The 16,563-nt window shown below is 45.1% G+C and overlaps 2 protein-coding genes across 3 annotated transcripts in view; both read right to left on the bottom strand.

The window, feature by feature from the left end:
* LOC134209478 (uncharacterized) overlaps positions 1-16,563 on the bottom strand; it is a 355,913-nt gene that overhangs the window by 300,353 nt on the left and 38,997 nt on the right. The window lies entirely within an intron of this gene.
* Positions 399-16,563, bottom strand: part of LOC134209067 (uncharacterized) — a 43,362-nt gene continuing 27,197 nt past the window's right edge. Inside the window, exon 2 of the mRNA XM_062685048.1 lies at positions 399-557. Within this exon, the coding sequence (XP_062541032.1) occupies positions 399-557 (159 nt within the window). The remainder of the gene's footprint in view (positions 558-16,563) is intronic.

Here is a 16,563-nt window from a genome sequence, read left to right as displayed (position 1 = left end):
AGTATTGCTTCCCTAAATATACCTACGAAGTCACATTTATGTTTAACTCCAGCGAAATTTAATAATTTGGATGGAATTAAAACTTTAATTTTGTTTTCTTGTTTGAAAAATTCTATTCTTGTTTTCGTATATTGAATAATGCGGCATACCTATTGAAATTTTGTATTATTTACGGGAATTATGTCAAATATACTTCTATAAAAACATTCTTCATGCCCTGTCGTATCCTAACGGAACTATCAACTCCATACTTTTGCTTCTAAATCTATCATGAACACCAATTGCTATTACCATACCTTTTAATTGGCAAAAAATCAATCAAACTCCAAACTCCATCCACTATCGGAATCGAAAACAATCAAGAACTTTCGGAGAGATTCCAAGCATTTTATATTATTTTATCCCATTGTGATCCTTTGTTGTCGCCGGCGAAGAATAGTCCGCCGTCGAAACGCCTGACGGCGAGCGCTACTGGCAGCACGCCGTTGGATTGTCTGGTCTGCCTGGTCCTGCCCGGTTCTGCCACGAGCCACGCGAGCTCGTCCGTAAGTTGTGGCCTGTGAAAAGTTTATAAATTCATTTATTCCGAATGTCACGTTACAAGAGCGCCAAACTAAAAAGAGAACTTGTGCCTACAGGCGGGTTACTACCAAAGGCAAAACCACATTCCAGCAATCGCATTCACCGCGGGCACCGAAGTAATATATTGGGTGGTAGATTTGACTCGGTCAGTATTCAATTCTGAGAGGCTGCAAGGCGGTTAGATCAAAAAATGAATTTGCGGATTAGATCGCTCTCGGTACGGTTGCTCGTTACGGAAGGGCCTTGATTCGATTCGAAACATGAATGCAACCGAGCAATTGTAACGATTTCTGGACTGCCTCACCCACCATCATTGGAATTGGGTCGGTCACGTTCTTTCTGAACGTGTTATATTCTAGCCAAAGAGTGGACACTTAGAACATTTTTTACTAGATTAAACAATGTGACTGAATTATGTCAAATTATATATAATTAAAAAAGACGGGATATTAAAAAAGAATTTTGATCTAATCCATCTATACAACACTAATTATCAGTCTGCAAGCTGAAGAAGTTGATGGTTGGTATTCTGATGACAATGATTCGTAAAAGAATCCAACCTTGTAAGATAATGTAATTTGATAAGCACGTCGTTGCGCCCACTACATAGTCATTAACGCTAGGATAACATTATATGTACGTACACAACCTGTTATTCGAACTTTGACTGCTACATCATTACACCAATGTGCATAGCATCTTAATCAACCGCAGACGAACAACAGCAGAAAGCCATTCTTGTCCATACTAACCCGGGACCTATGTCTCACGAACCATTTGACATGAACGGACGTTATTTGTTCGCTTGTAAGTGTACATCAAATTCCTCGGTATCGGATTACGGATAACCTGAATCTACAGAATGTAAACAGCAAATTGTATTCCCCTGTAAAGGTACGTGTAGGATTGGCCCCCTTCCATACTGAGGTCCAAGCCGAGTGAATAACATGTCGTCCTAAACGACGTAATATGTGACGCAACAAGTGCTGGAGCACTCATTCACGCCGACTATGTCGCCACCAAACCGACGCTTGCATGTGTTGAAGTGGCGAGGATGAGTGCTGCACAGGAACGAGCGTGGAGGAGTGCAGATGTGACGGCCAGGAACATTCCTCCAGCGCGCCACATCGGATCAAATTGCCTAATCGAAAATGCGGTGCATGCGACTGCGTCGTAACCGTCGTTGTCGTCCGTCCTCGTGATGTTGTAGCTTGTAGCAATAGACTGATTCGAAATATAATAAATTTAATTTCCGACAACTGAATAATTCAGTTCCAACCTTACTGTGGTGGCACAATCCAACATGCGTCGGCTAAATGCTTTCTTATATGGACAGTACGTGGATCCGTGTGGAGACGCACGATACATCGTAGGTATGTAAGTAACGCTAAGACATTTTGCCTCTATTTTGCACTGCGAGAACTTGATAAAAATCCCACTAACATTTCGCGTTTACTTTAGCTTCAATATTATCATTTTATGTATTGATCATTAGTATGTATGTATGTATCCATATAGTTTGTTCTAGTTGATTTAGTTGAGGTTGATGAGGTTGATTGCATTGTACTTTTCGGAATTTCTGACCACTGACTGATTCATATTATCGAAACAAACGTGACGTTAATTCGTGTGTGAAATACAAACAACAGAGAAAATAAATTTAATTTAATTTGGTTATCTAGCTTACAGCCTTCTTGGCTTTAGGTATGGGAGAGCCAGCCGGTTTGTTTTCGTTTTGCACTGAAAATGCATTTTTCACAAACACCCCCCCCCCCCAACCACCTTATTCTCTTCCACAAACTTGACACATTGGAGCATCTGGTACTGTACTCGTTTTGATCTCAGCAACCAATTAATCCGTAAATGGCCGGGACGACACTCACCTCGTTCAAAGTGCTCGTTCTCATGTCGTTTTCGTTTTTGCGGTGTAGCTACACTCGTGCTACACTTTGCACCGAAAATGTTCATTTTTAGTTTTCGTGTGCCGTCTAGTGTTGTTTATTGTCAAGTTTCTCACGCTGTTATTGTTTTCTTTTTATGGTATCCAACAGGTATCCATAACAAACAAACCCAACTGCACTCAAAACGTTCGTTTTTGCCGTGCAAAATGCTGCACTAAACGGTGTCGCTACACCTCAAAAACGAAAACGACATCAGTAATGCGCTAACCGATTCTCATGACCTCGAGCTGACAGACAGAATCATATCAGACGATTTTGCAAAAATGTTTTGCATGTCGGATAGTGGCATTCTAGAAATCGCAAAACGTTCTGAAGTTTAAATTGTAAGACCTATGAAGTAACGGCATCCAAAATGTCCTCGGCTTCAATGTCAGATCTACAATCATTTAGAAGCGTAATGAGTAATTCAAACCAAGCCCGGGTTTTTCTGCTGAACATATCAAAGGGTTTATTTAGATCATATGATTTCTAAGGGTCTGCACATTAGATGCGAAACGTTCTAATGGTTAGGTCATATGAACTACGCAGTGAATACCTTCAAAAGTTCTCGGCATTAGACCTGTGGGCCGATTAAAATTTTACCGGCGGCGGCGTGATAGATCAGCCATCGGCGGCGGCGTGGCGGCGTCACGCCATTAGTGATCGGCGGCGGCGTGGGTCGGCGTGAACCTGTTTCAAGCGCCAAATTTTCCCCAGATTTTCTTCAAAAGTTCTTCAACGAATTCCTCAGGAAGCTACTACACAAGTTCGTTAGGAAGTTCATCAAGAAATTCCTCTGGACATTCCTCCAAGAAATCCTCCAGCAGTTCATCCTGGAATTTCTCTGGATCTTCCTTCCAGAATTCCTCCGGAAGTCCCTCCAGGGATTCCTCTCCGGAAGTCCCTCCAGAGATTCCTCTCCGGAAGTCCCTCCAGAGATTCCTCTCCGGAAGTCCCTCCAGGGATTCCTCTCCGGAAGTCCCTCCAGGGATTACTCTCCGAAAGTCATTCCAGGGATTCCTCTCAGGAAATTCCTCCAGGGATTCCTCTCCGGAAATTCCTCCAGGCATTCCTCTCCTGAAGTCTCTCCAGGGATTCCTCTCCTGAAGTCTCTCCAGGTATTCCTCTTCGGAAGTCCCTCCAGGGATTCCTCTCCGGAAGTCCCTCCAGGGATTCCTTTCCGAAAGTCCCTCCAGGGATTCCTCTCCGGAAGTCCCTCCGGTGATTCCTCTCTGGAAGTCCCTCCAGGAATATCCTCTGGAAGTCCCTCCAGGAATTCCTCAGGAATTCCTCCGAAAGTCTCTCCAGGAAATTCCTCCGGAAGTCTCTCCAGTAATTCCTCCGGAAGTCTCTCCAGGAATTCCTCCGGAAGTCTCTCCAGGATTTCCTCCGGAAGTTTTTCCAGGAATTCCTCCGGAAGTTCCTCCAGGAATTCCTCCGGAAGTTCCTCCAGGAATGCCTCCGGAAGTTCCTCCAGGAATGCCTCCGGAAGTCCCTCCGGAAGTCCCTGCAAAACCCAGCAAACACAAGATCGTATATCATAGCGAATAAGTGTACAAAGTGAACGCCATATACGTGCACTTTGCATGCAGTCAAATGGAGGAATGCGCCTATATCGCCTCCACCTTTTTCACTTATTTTTACACTACGGAAGTCCCTCCAGGGATTCCTCTGGAAGTTCCTCCAGGGATTCCTCCGGAAGTCTCTCCATGAATTCCTCCGGAAGTCCCTCCAGGAATTCCTCCGGAAGTCCTTCCAGGAATTCTTCCGGAAGTCCCTCCAGGAATTCCTCCGGAAGTCCCTCCAGGAATTCCTCCGGAAGTCTTTCCAGGGATTCCTCCAATTTTTTTTTCCTCCAGGAGTCCCTGGAATTCCAAGTTCCTCCAGGAATTCCTCCGGAAGTTCCTCCAGGAATGCCTCCGGAAGTTCCTCCAGGAATGCCTCCGGAAGTTCCTCCAGGAATTCTTCCGGAAGTCCCTCCAGGAATTCCTCCGGAAGTCCCTCCAGGAATTCCTCCGGAAGTCTTTCCAGGGATTCCTCCGAAAGTCCTTCCAAGGATTCCTCCGGAAGTCCTTCCAGCGATTCCTCTGGAAGTCCTTCCAGGGATTCCTCCGGAAGTCCCTATGGGAATTCCTCCGGAAGTCCCTCCAAGAAGTTCCTCCAGGAAGTCACTCCAGGAATTCCTCCGGAAGTCACTCCAGGAATTCCTCCGGAAGTCACTTCAGGAATTCCTCCGGAAGTCACTCCAGGAATCCCTCCAGGGATTCCTCTCCGGACGTCCCTCCAGAGATTCATTTAGAAGTTCCCCTAGGAATTCATTAAGAAGTTCCTTCAGAGATTCCCCTGGAAGTTCTCCAGGAATTCCTCCGGAAGTCCCTCCAGGAATTCCTCCGAAAGTCCCTCCAGGAATTCCTCCGGAAGTCCTCCACGAATTCCTCCGGAAGTCCTTCCACGAATTCCTCTGGAAGTCCTTCCAGGGATTCCTCTGGAAGTCCTTCCAGGGATTCCTCCGGAAGTCCTTCCAGGGATTCCTCCGGAAGTCCTTCCAGGGATTCCTCCGGAAGTCCTTCCAGGGATTCCTCCGGAAGTCCTTCCAGGGATTCCTCCGGAAGTCCTTCCAGGGATTCCTCCGGAAGTCCTTCCAGGGATTCCTCCGGAAGTCCTTCCAGGGATTCCTCCGGAAGTCCTTCCAGGGATTCCTCCGGAAGTCCTTCCAGGGATTCCTCCGGAAGTCCTTCCAGGGATTCCTCCGGAAGTCCTTCCAGGGATTCCTCCGGAAGTCCTTCCAGGGATTCCTCCGGAAGTCCTTCCAGGGATTCCTCCGGAAGTCCTTCCAGGGATTCCTCCGGAAGTCCTTCCAGGGATTCCTCCGGAAGTCCCTACGGAAATTCCTCCGGAAGTCCCTCCAGGAAGTTCCTCCAGGAATTCCTCAGGAAGTCACTCCAGGAATTCCTCCGGAAGTCACTTCAGGAATTCCTCCGGAAATCCCTCCAGGGATTCCTCTCCGGAAGTCCCTCCAGGGATTCATTTAGAAGTTCCCCCAGGAATTCATTAAGAAGTTCCTTCAGAGATTTCCCTGGAAGTTCTCCAGGAATTCCTCCGGAAGTCCCTCCAGGAATTCCTCCGGAAGTCCCTCCAGGAATTCCTCCGGAAGTCCCTCCAGGAATTCCTCCGGAAGTCCCTCCAGGAATTCCTTCGGAAGTCCCTCCAGGAATTCCTCCAGAAGTCCCTCCAGGAATTCCTCCGGAAGTCCCTCCAGGAATTCCTCCGGAAGTCCCTCCAGGAATTCCTCCGGAAGTCCCTCCAGGAATTCCTCCGGAAGTCCCTCCAGGAATTCCTCCGGAAGTCCCTCCAGGAATTCCTCCGGAAGTCCCTCCAGGAATTCCTCCGGAAGTCCCTCCAGGAATTCCTCCGGAAGTCCCTCCAGGAATTCCTCCGGAAGTCCCTCCAGGAATTCCTCCGGAAGTCCCTCCAGGAATTCCTCCGGAAGTCCCTCCAGGAATTCCTCCGGAAGTCCCTCCAGGAATTCCTCCGGAAGTCCCTCCAGGAATTCTTCCGGAAGTCCCTCCAGGAATTCCTCCGAAAGTCCCTCCAGGAATTCCTCCGGAAGTTCCTCCAGGAATTCCTCCGGAAGTTCCTCCAGGAATTCCTCCGGAAGTCCCTCCAGGAATTCCTCCGGAAGTCCCTCCAGGAATTCCTCCGGAAGTTCCTCCAGGAATTCCTCCGGAAGTTCCTCCAGGAATTCCTCCGGAAGTCCCTCCATGAATTCCACCGGAAGTCCCTCCAGGAATTCCTCCGGAAGTCTTTCCAGGGATTCCTCCGAAAGTCCTTCCAGGGATTCCTCCGGAAATCCTTCCAGCGATTCCTCCGGAAGTCCTTCCATGGATTCCTCTGGAAGTCCTTCCAGGGATTCCTCCGGAAGTCCTTCCAGGGATTCCTCCGGAAGTCCCTACGGAAATTCCTCCGGAAGTCCCTCCAGGAAGTTCCTCCAGGAATTCCTCAGGAAGTCACTCCAGGAATTCCTCCGGAAATCCCTCCAGGGATTCCTCTCCGGAAGTCCCTCCAGGGATTCATTTAGAAGTTCCCCCAGGAATTCATTAAGAAGTTCCTTCAGAGATTTCCCTGGAAGTTCTCCAGGAATTCCTCCGGAAGTCCCTCCAGGAATTCCTCCGGAAGTCCCTCCAGAAATTCCTCCGGAAGTCCCTCCAGGAATTCCTCCGGAAGTCCCTCCAGGAATTCCTCCGGAAGTCCCTCCAGGAATTCCTCCGGAAGTCCCTCCAGGGATTCCTCCGGAAGTCCCTCCAGGAATTCCTCCGGAAGTCCCTCCAGGAATTCCTCCGGAAGTCCCTTCATGAATTCCACCGGAAGTCCCTCCAGGAATTCCTCCGGAAGTCTTTCCAGGGATTCCTCCGAAAGTCCTTCCAGGGATTCCTCCGGAAATCCTTCCAGCGATTCCTCCGGAAGTCTTTCCATGGATTCCTCTGGAAGTCCTTCCAGGGATTCCTCCGGAAGTCCTTCCAGGGATTCCTCCGGAAGTCCCTCCAGGAAGTTCCTCCAGGAATTCCTCAGGAAGTCACTCCAGGAATTCCTCCGGAAGTCACTCCAGGAATTCCTCCGGAAGTCACTTCAGGAATTCCTCCGGAAGTCACTCCAGGAATTCCTCCGGAAATCCCTCCAGGGATTCCTCTCCTCTTCTTCATTTAGAAGTTCCACCAGGAATTCATTAAGAAGTTCCTTCAGAGATTCCCCTGGAAGTTCCTCCAGGTATTCTTCCCGAAAATCCTACAAAAGTTCCATTAATATTCTTCAGGAAAATTGCTTCGAATGTTCCTCATGGAGTTCTTTCGGAAGTCCCTCGGTTAATTCAGGTAATTTCGAGCAGACAATTTCTTTGAATGTCAATGGATTTCGAAATTCATTAGGAAATACTTACTAATATAATCTCAGTTGGGTGAACTTACCAGTAAAAATGCTTTTTTGACTTAATGTATGAAACCTATGAAACTACTGGCTAACTAAACCATAGCTATTGGCGTGGTAAAAAATATTTGGCGGCGTGGGAAATTTGTATGCGGCGGCGCAGCGCCGACTCATTTTTGACGGCGGCGCAGTGCCGACTCATTTTTGACGGCGGCGCACAGGTCTAATCTGAATTCGGTTATGGCCGATTTTTGAAGCCTTTTAAAATCTTTCTACATAACGGCGGTTGTACAAATATAACAAAAGACTGAATACGTATTATATCAAAAGTTATGTGTATTTTTAAATTTGACGACATTTCGAAAAGTTTTTTCTTTTTTCAATAGCTAAATTCTTTATGGTTATAGATTTGAAGACCCGAACTCAAGAACTGACCTGAGCTTGGCGTGAAACCTGGCATACTTTCCTACATGATGGTAAATCTGACGACCTGAACTCAAGAACGTATTGGAAGGCCTTGGGTGTGTTGAAATGCAGCAAGCTTGGTATAACATACCTTCATCATAGACATCCAAAGGCTTGTTGGAAAGAGTTGTGATATATATCATGCACTTTTTGAAGACCTTTTACTGTGTGGACATTACAACCTAAACATCATTTTCTTGTTGCCTTGTACCAAGGTACAAATATCAGAGGTGTCCTACTTTTCGTTAATTAATGCTTGATTTTTTCTCTTAGTTTCAGTAATGTCAGTTTATCTTTATGGAGTGTCGCATTTAAACACGCATTGTTTGGTTTTGGATGAAAATGCAACAATAAAAAAATTGTTCTCTCGGATTGATACAGTAGATATTAACTAATGGTTTTTACTTAGTTAGTGACACAAATCGTCTGTTAGCAATAATTAGGGAACGACGTACCGTTTACCTTTCTCGATTTGATATGAACAGAGCGTAGATGCGTATGGAAGCGCATGGTATATCATAGATTAGTATTACTAGGGCATTTTGTTTGCAATATCATTGGGTTTTTTATTTAAATGTTGAAAATACTATTGATTCTCACATTCCTATCTATAATATTAATGTTTTTCTTTTCGGGTCTAGCTTAGGAAGTATTTGGGTAAAGCATTTCTCGATTTTGCTGGACATAAGATTACTTGTCCAACTGACATGATAAACAATTGCATAAATTGTCCTACCTTAAGCTTATCGTATGGAATTCTACTCTAATAAAGAGAGATGCGAAACTCATGTGGACCAGCCTATTGTAGCATCCTTGTCGTGAGCCAGGAATGTAGCTCATGAAAAGGGACCAGGAAGCATCAGCAAATTTTTGTTTTCTGCACACTGCTTTGCTTATGCGACGATGTTTGTGTCGGGAACGGTTTTCAGTTTTGTTTACACTACGAATTTGTTGTTGTCGCTCGCTGCTCAGCGCGCGGTACCGACATGCAAAGACGATGAATGCAGTTGTGCATTGAATAAACTCTGTATTATGTGAATGTGGAGGAAAGTCTTGGTGTGTAGAACCTATTATAAATGTAAACACAGAAATCATTATGGGAGTATGAGCCATTATGCAGTTTTGAGGCTGTTTCAAAATGTTTTGCTAATTATGTCATAATATATGACCTAAAAACCATATTAGTCGGAGCAACTGTTTCATTTTCGAACTAAGTCTCTATTGAATGAACACTAATCACTAGGAACATTGTGAGTTTGACATTGTGTTTCATTGTTGTAGATTTTATCTTTCTCAAATTTATATACCCAATTGAAGCTACATACTTTATTGATGGGATACCCCTTAAAATTCTACAACTAGGTAATGTAGATCACCAGTCGCTTTTAGACCTCTTCTCCCCGAACCTGCGGCGATGAAACGAAAATTATACGAAGGACAAGAAGGCGAAGAATGAGTTATGAATCACTTGTTGATCGGTTTTTATTCAAAAACAGGAAAACCGGCAGACATTGCGTAATGAAGCGACGACATCGAAATGGTTTCGAAGCGTAATCGATGGATAGCAGCGTGTGAGCATCGGCTTGTTTACGGGTTGGAATGTCTGTTCTAGTCGTATGTAGCCAATTAGGAATTCTAGCTATTTTATGGCGAGGCAGACGCCATATAATGATCTCGGTGACAAATGTAATTATCAAAACAGCTCACAACTTACTCTGGCCCCATCATCTGCCACCGTGGATGATAGAACCAGAGAGCAAAAGCGACTGACCAAACGAGCGGTGAATGGTGTCAACCTGCACATAGATTTCTCCGCGGCCAAGCAGAAAAAAGACGTCCCCATCCGTGCCTGACTCTCTTCTCTGCATCAAAATATTTAGCATTCTTTTCCAATTTATTTATTTTATTTCTGCTGCTGATCCCCTATAATATCTACGGCGTGCGTTTCTATAAATATTACTACTCCAAGCAACAACGTGCAGGGTTCGGCGTCAAAGATCGTCGTCGTCGTCGTCACCACAACGATTACATTTTCTTGGTCAACAAGGTGTTATGGCCATTGATCGGACACATGTCTTCGGATATTACGATATAGCTAAATCGTTTCTAGGGGTATTCTCTGACAACTGATGGCGCATTATTGCATCCACTTTGATTATTGCTTTTTGTGGCTTATTTTATTCGCGATATTTTGTGCAATGTTGTAAAACAGTGAAACATTTTCTCTCCTACGCAAATGTCCTTGAATATTGGTTGCCTCCTTGACTCGAGTGACTTCATATTAACTATAACATGTCATTGATCCTACGGCATTGTTTTGATCGATATTTCTTGCAAACATGGTTCCACCATTCGAATCGATTTCCCAAATCATCCTAATCGTGCGTTCTGGAGTTCAAAATCCAGTTTCTATTTGAATATAAATAAATTTCAAAACATGATAGTAAAAGAACCAGCAAACATATGCCTTCAGGCACTTGGTGATACAAAAAGCTTACACGGAACCGCGATACAACTCACCTTACGGCTCCTTTCACTCGAATCCACCCTTGCGTGGAAAATACCATAAATAAGTAAAATGCGAAAAAAAATCCGGTGAGTACTTTACCTTTATTCCCGTGTAGAATTTTCACCTACTATGAGGTTTCACCAACTAAACATTTATGTTATTTTCACTCACCCAGGACTATGGTGAAAACAATTCAAAGTTGGCTTCTTCCACGGAACAGCACACGTTGAGTCGATGTAGCTCTCTAGTTTTTAATATCATTCATGAGAAAGAGTGAGAAAACTACCTACTACCTAAGACCATGCTGAGGGTGGGTGGGTTCGATTCCCGGTGCTGGTCTAGACAATTTTCGGCTTGGAAATTGTCTCGACTTCCCTGGGCATAAAAGTATCATCGTGTTAACCTCATGATATACGAATGCAGAAATGGTTATTTGGTTTAAAAACCTCGCAATTAATAAATGTGGAAGTGCTTAATGAACACTTAGCTACTAGGCAGCAATGTCCCAGTGGGGGATCTAATGCCAATGAAGAAGAAGAAGATGCATCCTCAAAAGCTTAATATGATCCACCAAAAAAGGCCCCATGATCCATAGAACTAGATAAATGTACAAATAAAATGTATATGGGCATTCTTTTAATCTACGTGTCTTTAGAGGCTTGCAACCCTAGGATAGCTCATGTTTATTTTTGCCATATCTTTTTGAAACAACAAAGGCTGTCAAGTGGGTTCTGAAGAGAATCAACAAATGAAAATTGGACTGAATTTGTCTAATGTTCCCATTTTCCGCCTGGTTATACTTCTCTTTGTTTTAACAAAGAACAAAACAACCTCTTTGCATTCTATGACGCAAAGGGTCGTTTAGCCGAAAGTCATTCAGCCGAAAGCCACACATTAGGCCGAACGTCAGCTAATCAAATTTCATTTGGCCGAACGCGACATACGACAGGCCAAAAAAGTCGTTTGGCAGAATAATTCATTAAGCCGAAAATTCGGTTTGGCCTTGAATGGTAGTTAAGCAGACAGGGTCATTTGGCCGAAAGTGCTGTTTGGCCGAACATGTAATTTGGCCGAAAAAGTCGTTTGTCCGAAATTGTAGTTCGGCAGAAAGAGCCAATGGTCAGATGTCGATGCCGAATAATATTCAGGTCAAAAGTGTAAAATGATTGATAAAATATTTGAGAAGTAAGTCAAAGAAGCGAAATTTCTCACTCCTTCTTCCTCTTTGAGAAAAGTGAGAAATGTTGTAAAGAAATGAGAATAAGAAATGCGAGTTTTTGCTCCTTATTCCTCCTCGCACTTTATATTTGGCACAGTGAGAAGTGGGAAGGAAGAAAAAAGGAGACTTTCACTACCCATTTCTTACTCCTAACTGTGCAAAATATTTGCAGCGAGAAGTGAGAAGTCCAAAATGAGACGTCTCATTTCTTAGTTCTCACTTTTCGATTATTCTTGATCATGTCAAACTTTTCATATTGTTAGTTTTTAGTATCAGGATACATGATGATGAAATTATATTTATGGGCTTATGATCCGTTCAGCTAACGACCTTTTCCTCCGTTTGACCCGATTGGCGAAAATGAAACTTTTGATCAGAAGTATCTTTCTGCACAACAACATGTTCGGCCATATGACCTGTTTGGCCAAACGACATTTTTGGACGTATGACCCGTTCGACCAAAAAGCCCTTTTTAACCAAACGACTATTTCGGTCAAACGACTCTAGCAACACCATTTGTTTCTCAATGAGTAACAACAACTGTGGTGTGACTTACTAAGGGTCTGATTGTTTTTATTAATTTATTTATTCATCTTTGGTTCAACACCACACATGCTGAAGTATCTTAATCCTATTTCTAAAGACAAGTTCACTACCTAGCATTAAAATCAAACATATCACAATGACATACACCAGCGGTTCTCAACCTTTTTGATGAGTGGTACCCCCTGAGGCTTTGTCATTGCTTGAGGTAAACCTTAAAAAAAATTTTTTGGAGGTTCAAATTATAGCCGGAATTGTGGCGTAGTTTTTAAGTTACATGCAAATGCTCCAGGAAACTTTTTACTTAACTTCAATCCAAAAATATATTTGATCTGTTCGTTATTCAGAGATTTTTCTCTATTTAATTTTCAAGTTTATTCTCATACTGCCAGTAAAACTTCAAAAGTTTTTGTATTTCGACAGAGCTGTTGAAATTTGAAAATTAATTGTTGATCATTTTTGGGCGATGTTGACAGTAGAAAAAGAAAACCTGAAAAAATTAAAACCAAACTATCAGTTAAACATAAGAAAAAATCTTCATAAATCGTTTGGGACATGAATTAAAATTTCTAGAATTAATTGGACATTGGTTTTCGTTTCTGAGAAAATTTGGTTTTATTGCCGAACTTTGATGTTATGCAGGGGAAAATCCGTACACGACCTCAAAGTTAAGTTGTCTTCAGTGTCTCGTACTTGACTCGACTAAGACGAGTTATTACTGTTGAGGTCGAAATACGTATCTGTCAAGGTACAATCAAGTGGTGGAACTAAATGGGAAGGTACAAACTCTTATGACAGGTCTTAGGTTTTATGTCTTACAGGACAAGGTCTTATGACAAGATAATAAGATAAAAAAAATTATCAATTATTTACTTCAAACACCCTTTTATATACATATAGATATCTCATAAGGTGGATGAATTTAGGTGTTGTACGGATTTCGTCCCAAGGGCATGACGATCCCTCCCCAGGCCATCTGCGAGTTGTGGGGCTTGCCTAGGATGTGGTGGGGTTTGACAGTGGGCCCTGTTGAATTCCTATAAAAAGCTGCATGTATCCGCAAGTAGGCCCCACCAAAGCGACCGTGTGTCGCTCAAAGCGCACAAGTCCTGTTAGGTGGGACGCTAAACAGCCTTGACACGACGACCCTCCGACAAGACAGGAGGATTGCGCAGGCCCAATAATCCGCCTGGAAAACCAATCATTACGAACAATATAAGAGATAATGCGACTCGATATAATTGGCAAAGAACTAGACGACGAATACAGGATCACGATTGGAAGCTTGGAACATGGAACTGTAAGTTGCTAGGTTTCGCAGGTTGCAACAGGATGATCTACGATGAATTACATCCCCGCAACTTCGACGTCGTGGCGCTGCAGGAGATTTGCTGGACAGGACAGAAAACGTGGAAAAGCGGGCATCGAGCGGCTACCTTCAACCAAAGCTGTGGCACCACAAACGAGCTGGGAACCGGCTTCATAGTGCTGGGTAAGATGCGCCATCGTGTGATTGGGTGGCAGCCAATCAACGCAAGGATGTGCAAGCTGAGGATAAAAGGTCGTTTCTTCAACTATAGCATCATCAACGTGCACTGCCCACACGAAGGGAGACCCGACGACGAGAAAGAAGCGTTCTATGCGCAGCTGGAGCAGACATACGATGGATGCCCACTGCGGGACGTCAAAATCGTAATCGGTAACATGAACGCTCAGGTAGGAAGGGAGGAAATGTATAGACCGGTCATCGGACCGGATAGTCTGCACACCGTATCGAATGACAACGGCCAACGATGCATAAACTTCGCAGCCTCCCGCGGAATGGTAGTCCGAAGCACCTTCTTTCCCCGCAAAAATATCCACAAGGCCACATGGAGATCACCTAACCAAGAAACGGAAAACCAAATCGACCACGTTCTAATCGACGGTAAATTCTTCTCCGACATCACGAACGTCCGCACTTACCGCAGTGCGAATATTGAATCCGACCACTACCTCGTTGCAGTATGCCTGCGCTCAAAACTCTCGACGGTGTACAACACGCGTTGAAGTCGGACGCCGCGACTTAACATTGGGCAGCTACAAGACGGTAGATTAGCCCAATAATACGCGTAGCAGCTGGAAGTGGCACTCCCAACAGAAGAGCAGCTAGGCGCAGCGTCTCTTGAAGATGGCTGAAGAGATATTCGATCCGCCATTGGTAGCACCGCAACCGCTGCACTTGGCACGGTGCCCACGGATCAGAAGAACGATTGATATGACGGCGAATGTGAGCAGTTAGTAGAAGAGAAGAATGCAGCATGGGCGAGATTGTTGCAACACCGCACGAGGGCGAACGAGGCACGATATAAACGAACGCGGAACAGACTAAACTCGATTTTCCGGAGGAAAAAGCACCAGCAGGAAGATCGATACCGTGAAGAGACGGAGCAACTGTACCGCGCTAATAACACACGAAAATTTTATGAGAAGTTAAATCGTTCACGTAAGGGCCACGTGCCACAGCCTGATATGTGTAAGGATATAAACGGGAACCTTCTAACGAACGAGCGTGAGGTGATCCAAAGGTGGCGGCAGCACTACGAAGAACACCTGAATGGCGATGTGGCAGACGAAGATGGCGGTATGGTGATGGACCTGGGAGAATGCGCGCAGGACATGCAACTTCCGGCTCCGGATCTCCAGGAAATCCAGGAGGAGATTGGCCGGCTGAAGAACAACAAGGCCCCTGGGGTTGACCAACTACCAGGAGAGCGGTTTAAACACGGTGGTGAGGCACTGGCTAGAGCGCTGCACTGGGTCATTACCAAGATTTGGGAGGAGGAAGCCTTGCCGCAGGAGTGGATGGAAGGTGTCGCGTGTCCCATCTACAAAAAGGGCGATAAGCTGGATTGTAGCAACTACCGCGCAATCAAATTGCCTACAAGGTACTCTCCCAAATTTTATGCCGTCGACTAGCACCAATTGCAAGGGAGTTCGTGGGGCAGTGCCAGGAGGGTTTTATGAGTAAGCGCTCAACCACGGACCAGGTGTTCGCCTTTCGCCAAGTACTGCAGAAATTGCCGCGAATACAAGGTGCCCACACATCATCTATTCATCGACTTCAAAGCCGCATATGATACAATCGATCGGGACCAGCTATGGCAGCTAATGCACGAACACGGATTTCCGGATAAACTGACACGGTTGATCAAAGCGACGATGGATCGGGTGATGTGCGTAGTTCAAGATTCAGAGGCATTCTCGAGTCCCTTCGAAACGTGCAGAGGGTTACGGCAAGGTGATGGTCTTTCGTGTCTGCTGTTCAACATCGCTTTGGAAGGGGTAATACGAAGAGCAGAGATTAACACGAGTGGTACAATTTTCAATAAGTCCGTCCAGTTATTTGGCTTCGCCGACGACATAGATATTATGGCACGTAACTTTGAGAAGATGGAGGAAGCCTACATCAGACTGAAGAGGGAAGCCAAGCGGATCGGACTAGTCATTAACACGTGGAAGACGAAGTACATGATAGGAAGAGGTTCAAGAGAAGGCAATGTGAGCCACCCACCGCGAGTTTGCATCGGTGGTGACGAAATCGAGGTGGTAGAAGAATTTGTGTACTTGGGTTCACTTATGACTGCCGAAAATGATACCAGCAGAGAAATTCAGAGACGCATAGTGGCTGGAAATCGTACGTACTTTGGACTCCGCAAGACGCTCCGTTCGAATAGAGTTCGCCGCCGTACCAAACTGACAATCTACAAAACGCTCATTAGACCGGTAGTCCTCTACGGACACGAGACCTGGACGATGCTCGTGGAGGACCAACGCGCACTCGGAGTTTTCGAAAGGAAAGTGCTGCGTACCATCTATGGTGGGGTGCAGATGGCGGACGGTACATGGAGGAGGCGAATGAACCACGAGTTGCATCAGCTATTGGGAGAACCATCCATCGTTCACGCCGTGAAAATCGGACGACTGCTGTGGGCCGGGCACGTAGCCAGAATGTCGGACAGTAACCCGGTGAAAATGGTTCTCGACAACGATCCGACGGACACAAGAAGGCGAGGTGCGCAGCGGGCAAGGTAGATCGATCAGGTGGAAGATGACTTGCGGACCCTCCGTAGACTGCGTGGTTGGCGACGTGTAGCCATGGACCGAGCCGAATGGAGTAGACTCTTATATACCGCACAGACCACTTCGGCTTTAGTCTGAATAAATAAATAATAAATGATGTTCGCATCACAAGCGTGATACCATTTGGGACTCTGCGCTCGTGCACATGTAAAAGTCTTCCTTGATACGACATCCATTTTTACGCATTAAAAACTACGAAAAACATTTTAAAATAATAAACAAAATCAACATCTGCTGAATTCAAATTCTGGAAGTCTCCTTAA

Source organism: Armigeres subalbatus, chromosome 2 (assembly GCF_024139115.2).
Source record: "Armigeres subalbatus isolate Guangzhou_Male chromosome 2, GZ_Asu_2, whole genome shotgun sequence".
Lineage (NCBI taxonomy): Eukaryota > Metazoa > Arthropoda > Insecta > Diptera > Culicidae > Armigeres > Armigeres subalbatus.
The sequence above is the reverse complement of the archived record's forward strand: the minus strand, read 5'-3'. Positions and strand labels throughout refer to the sequence as shown.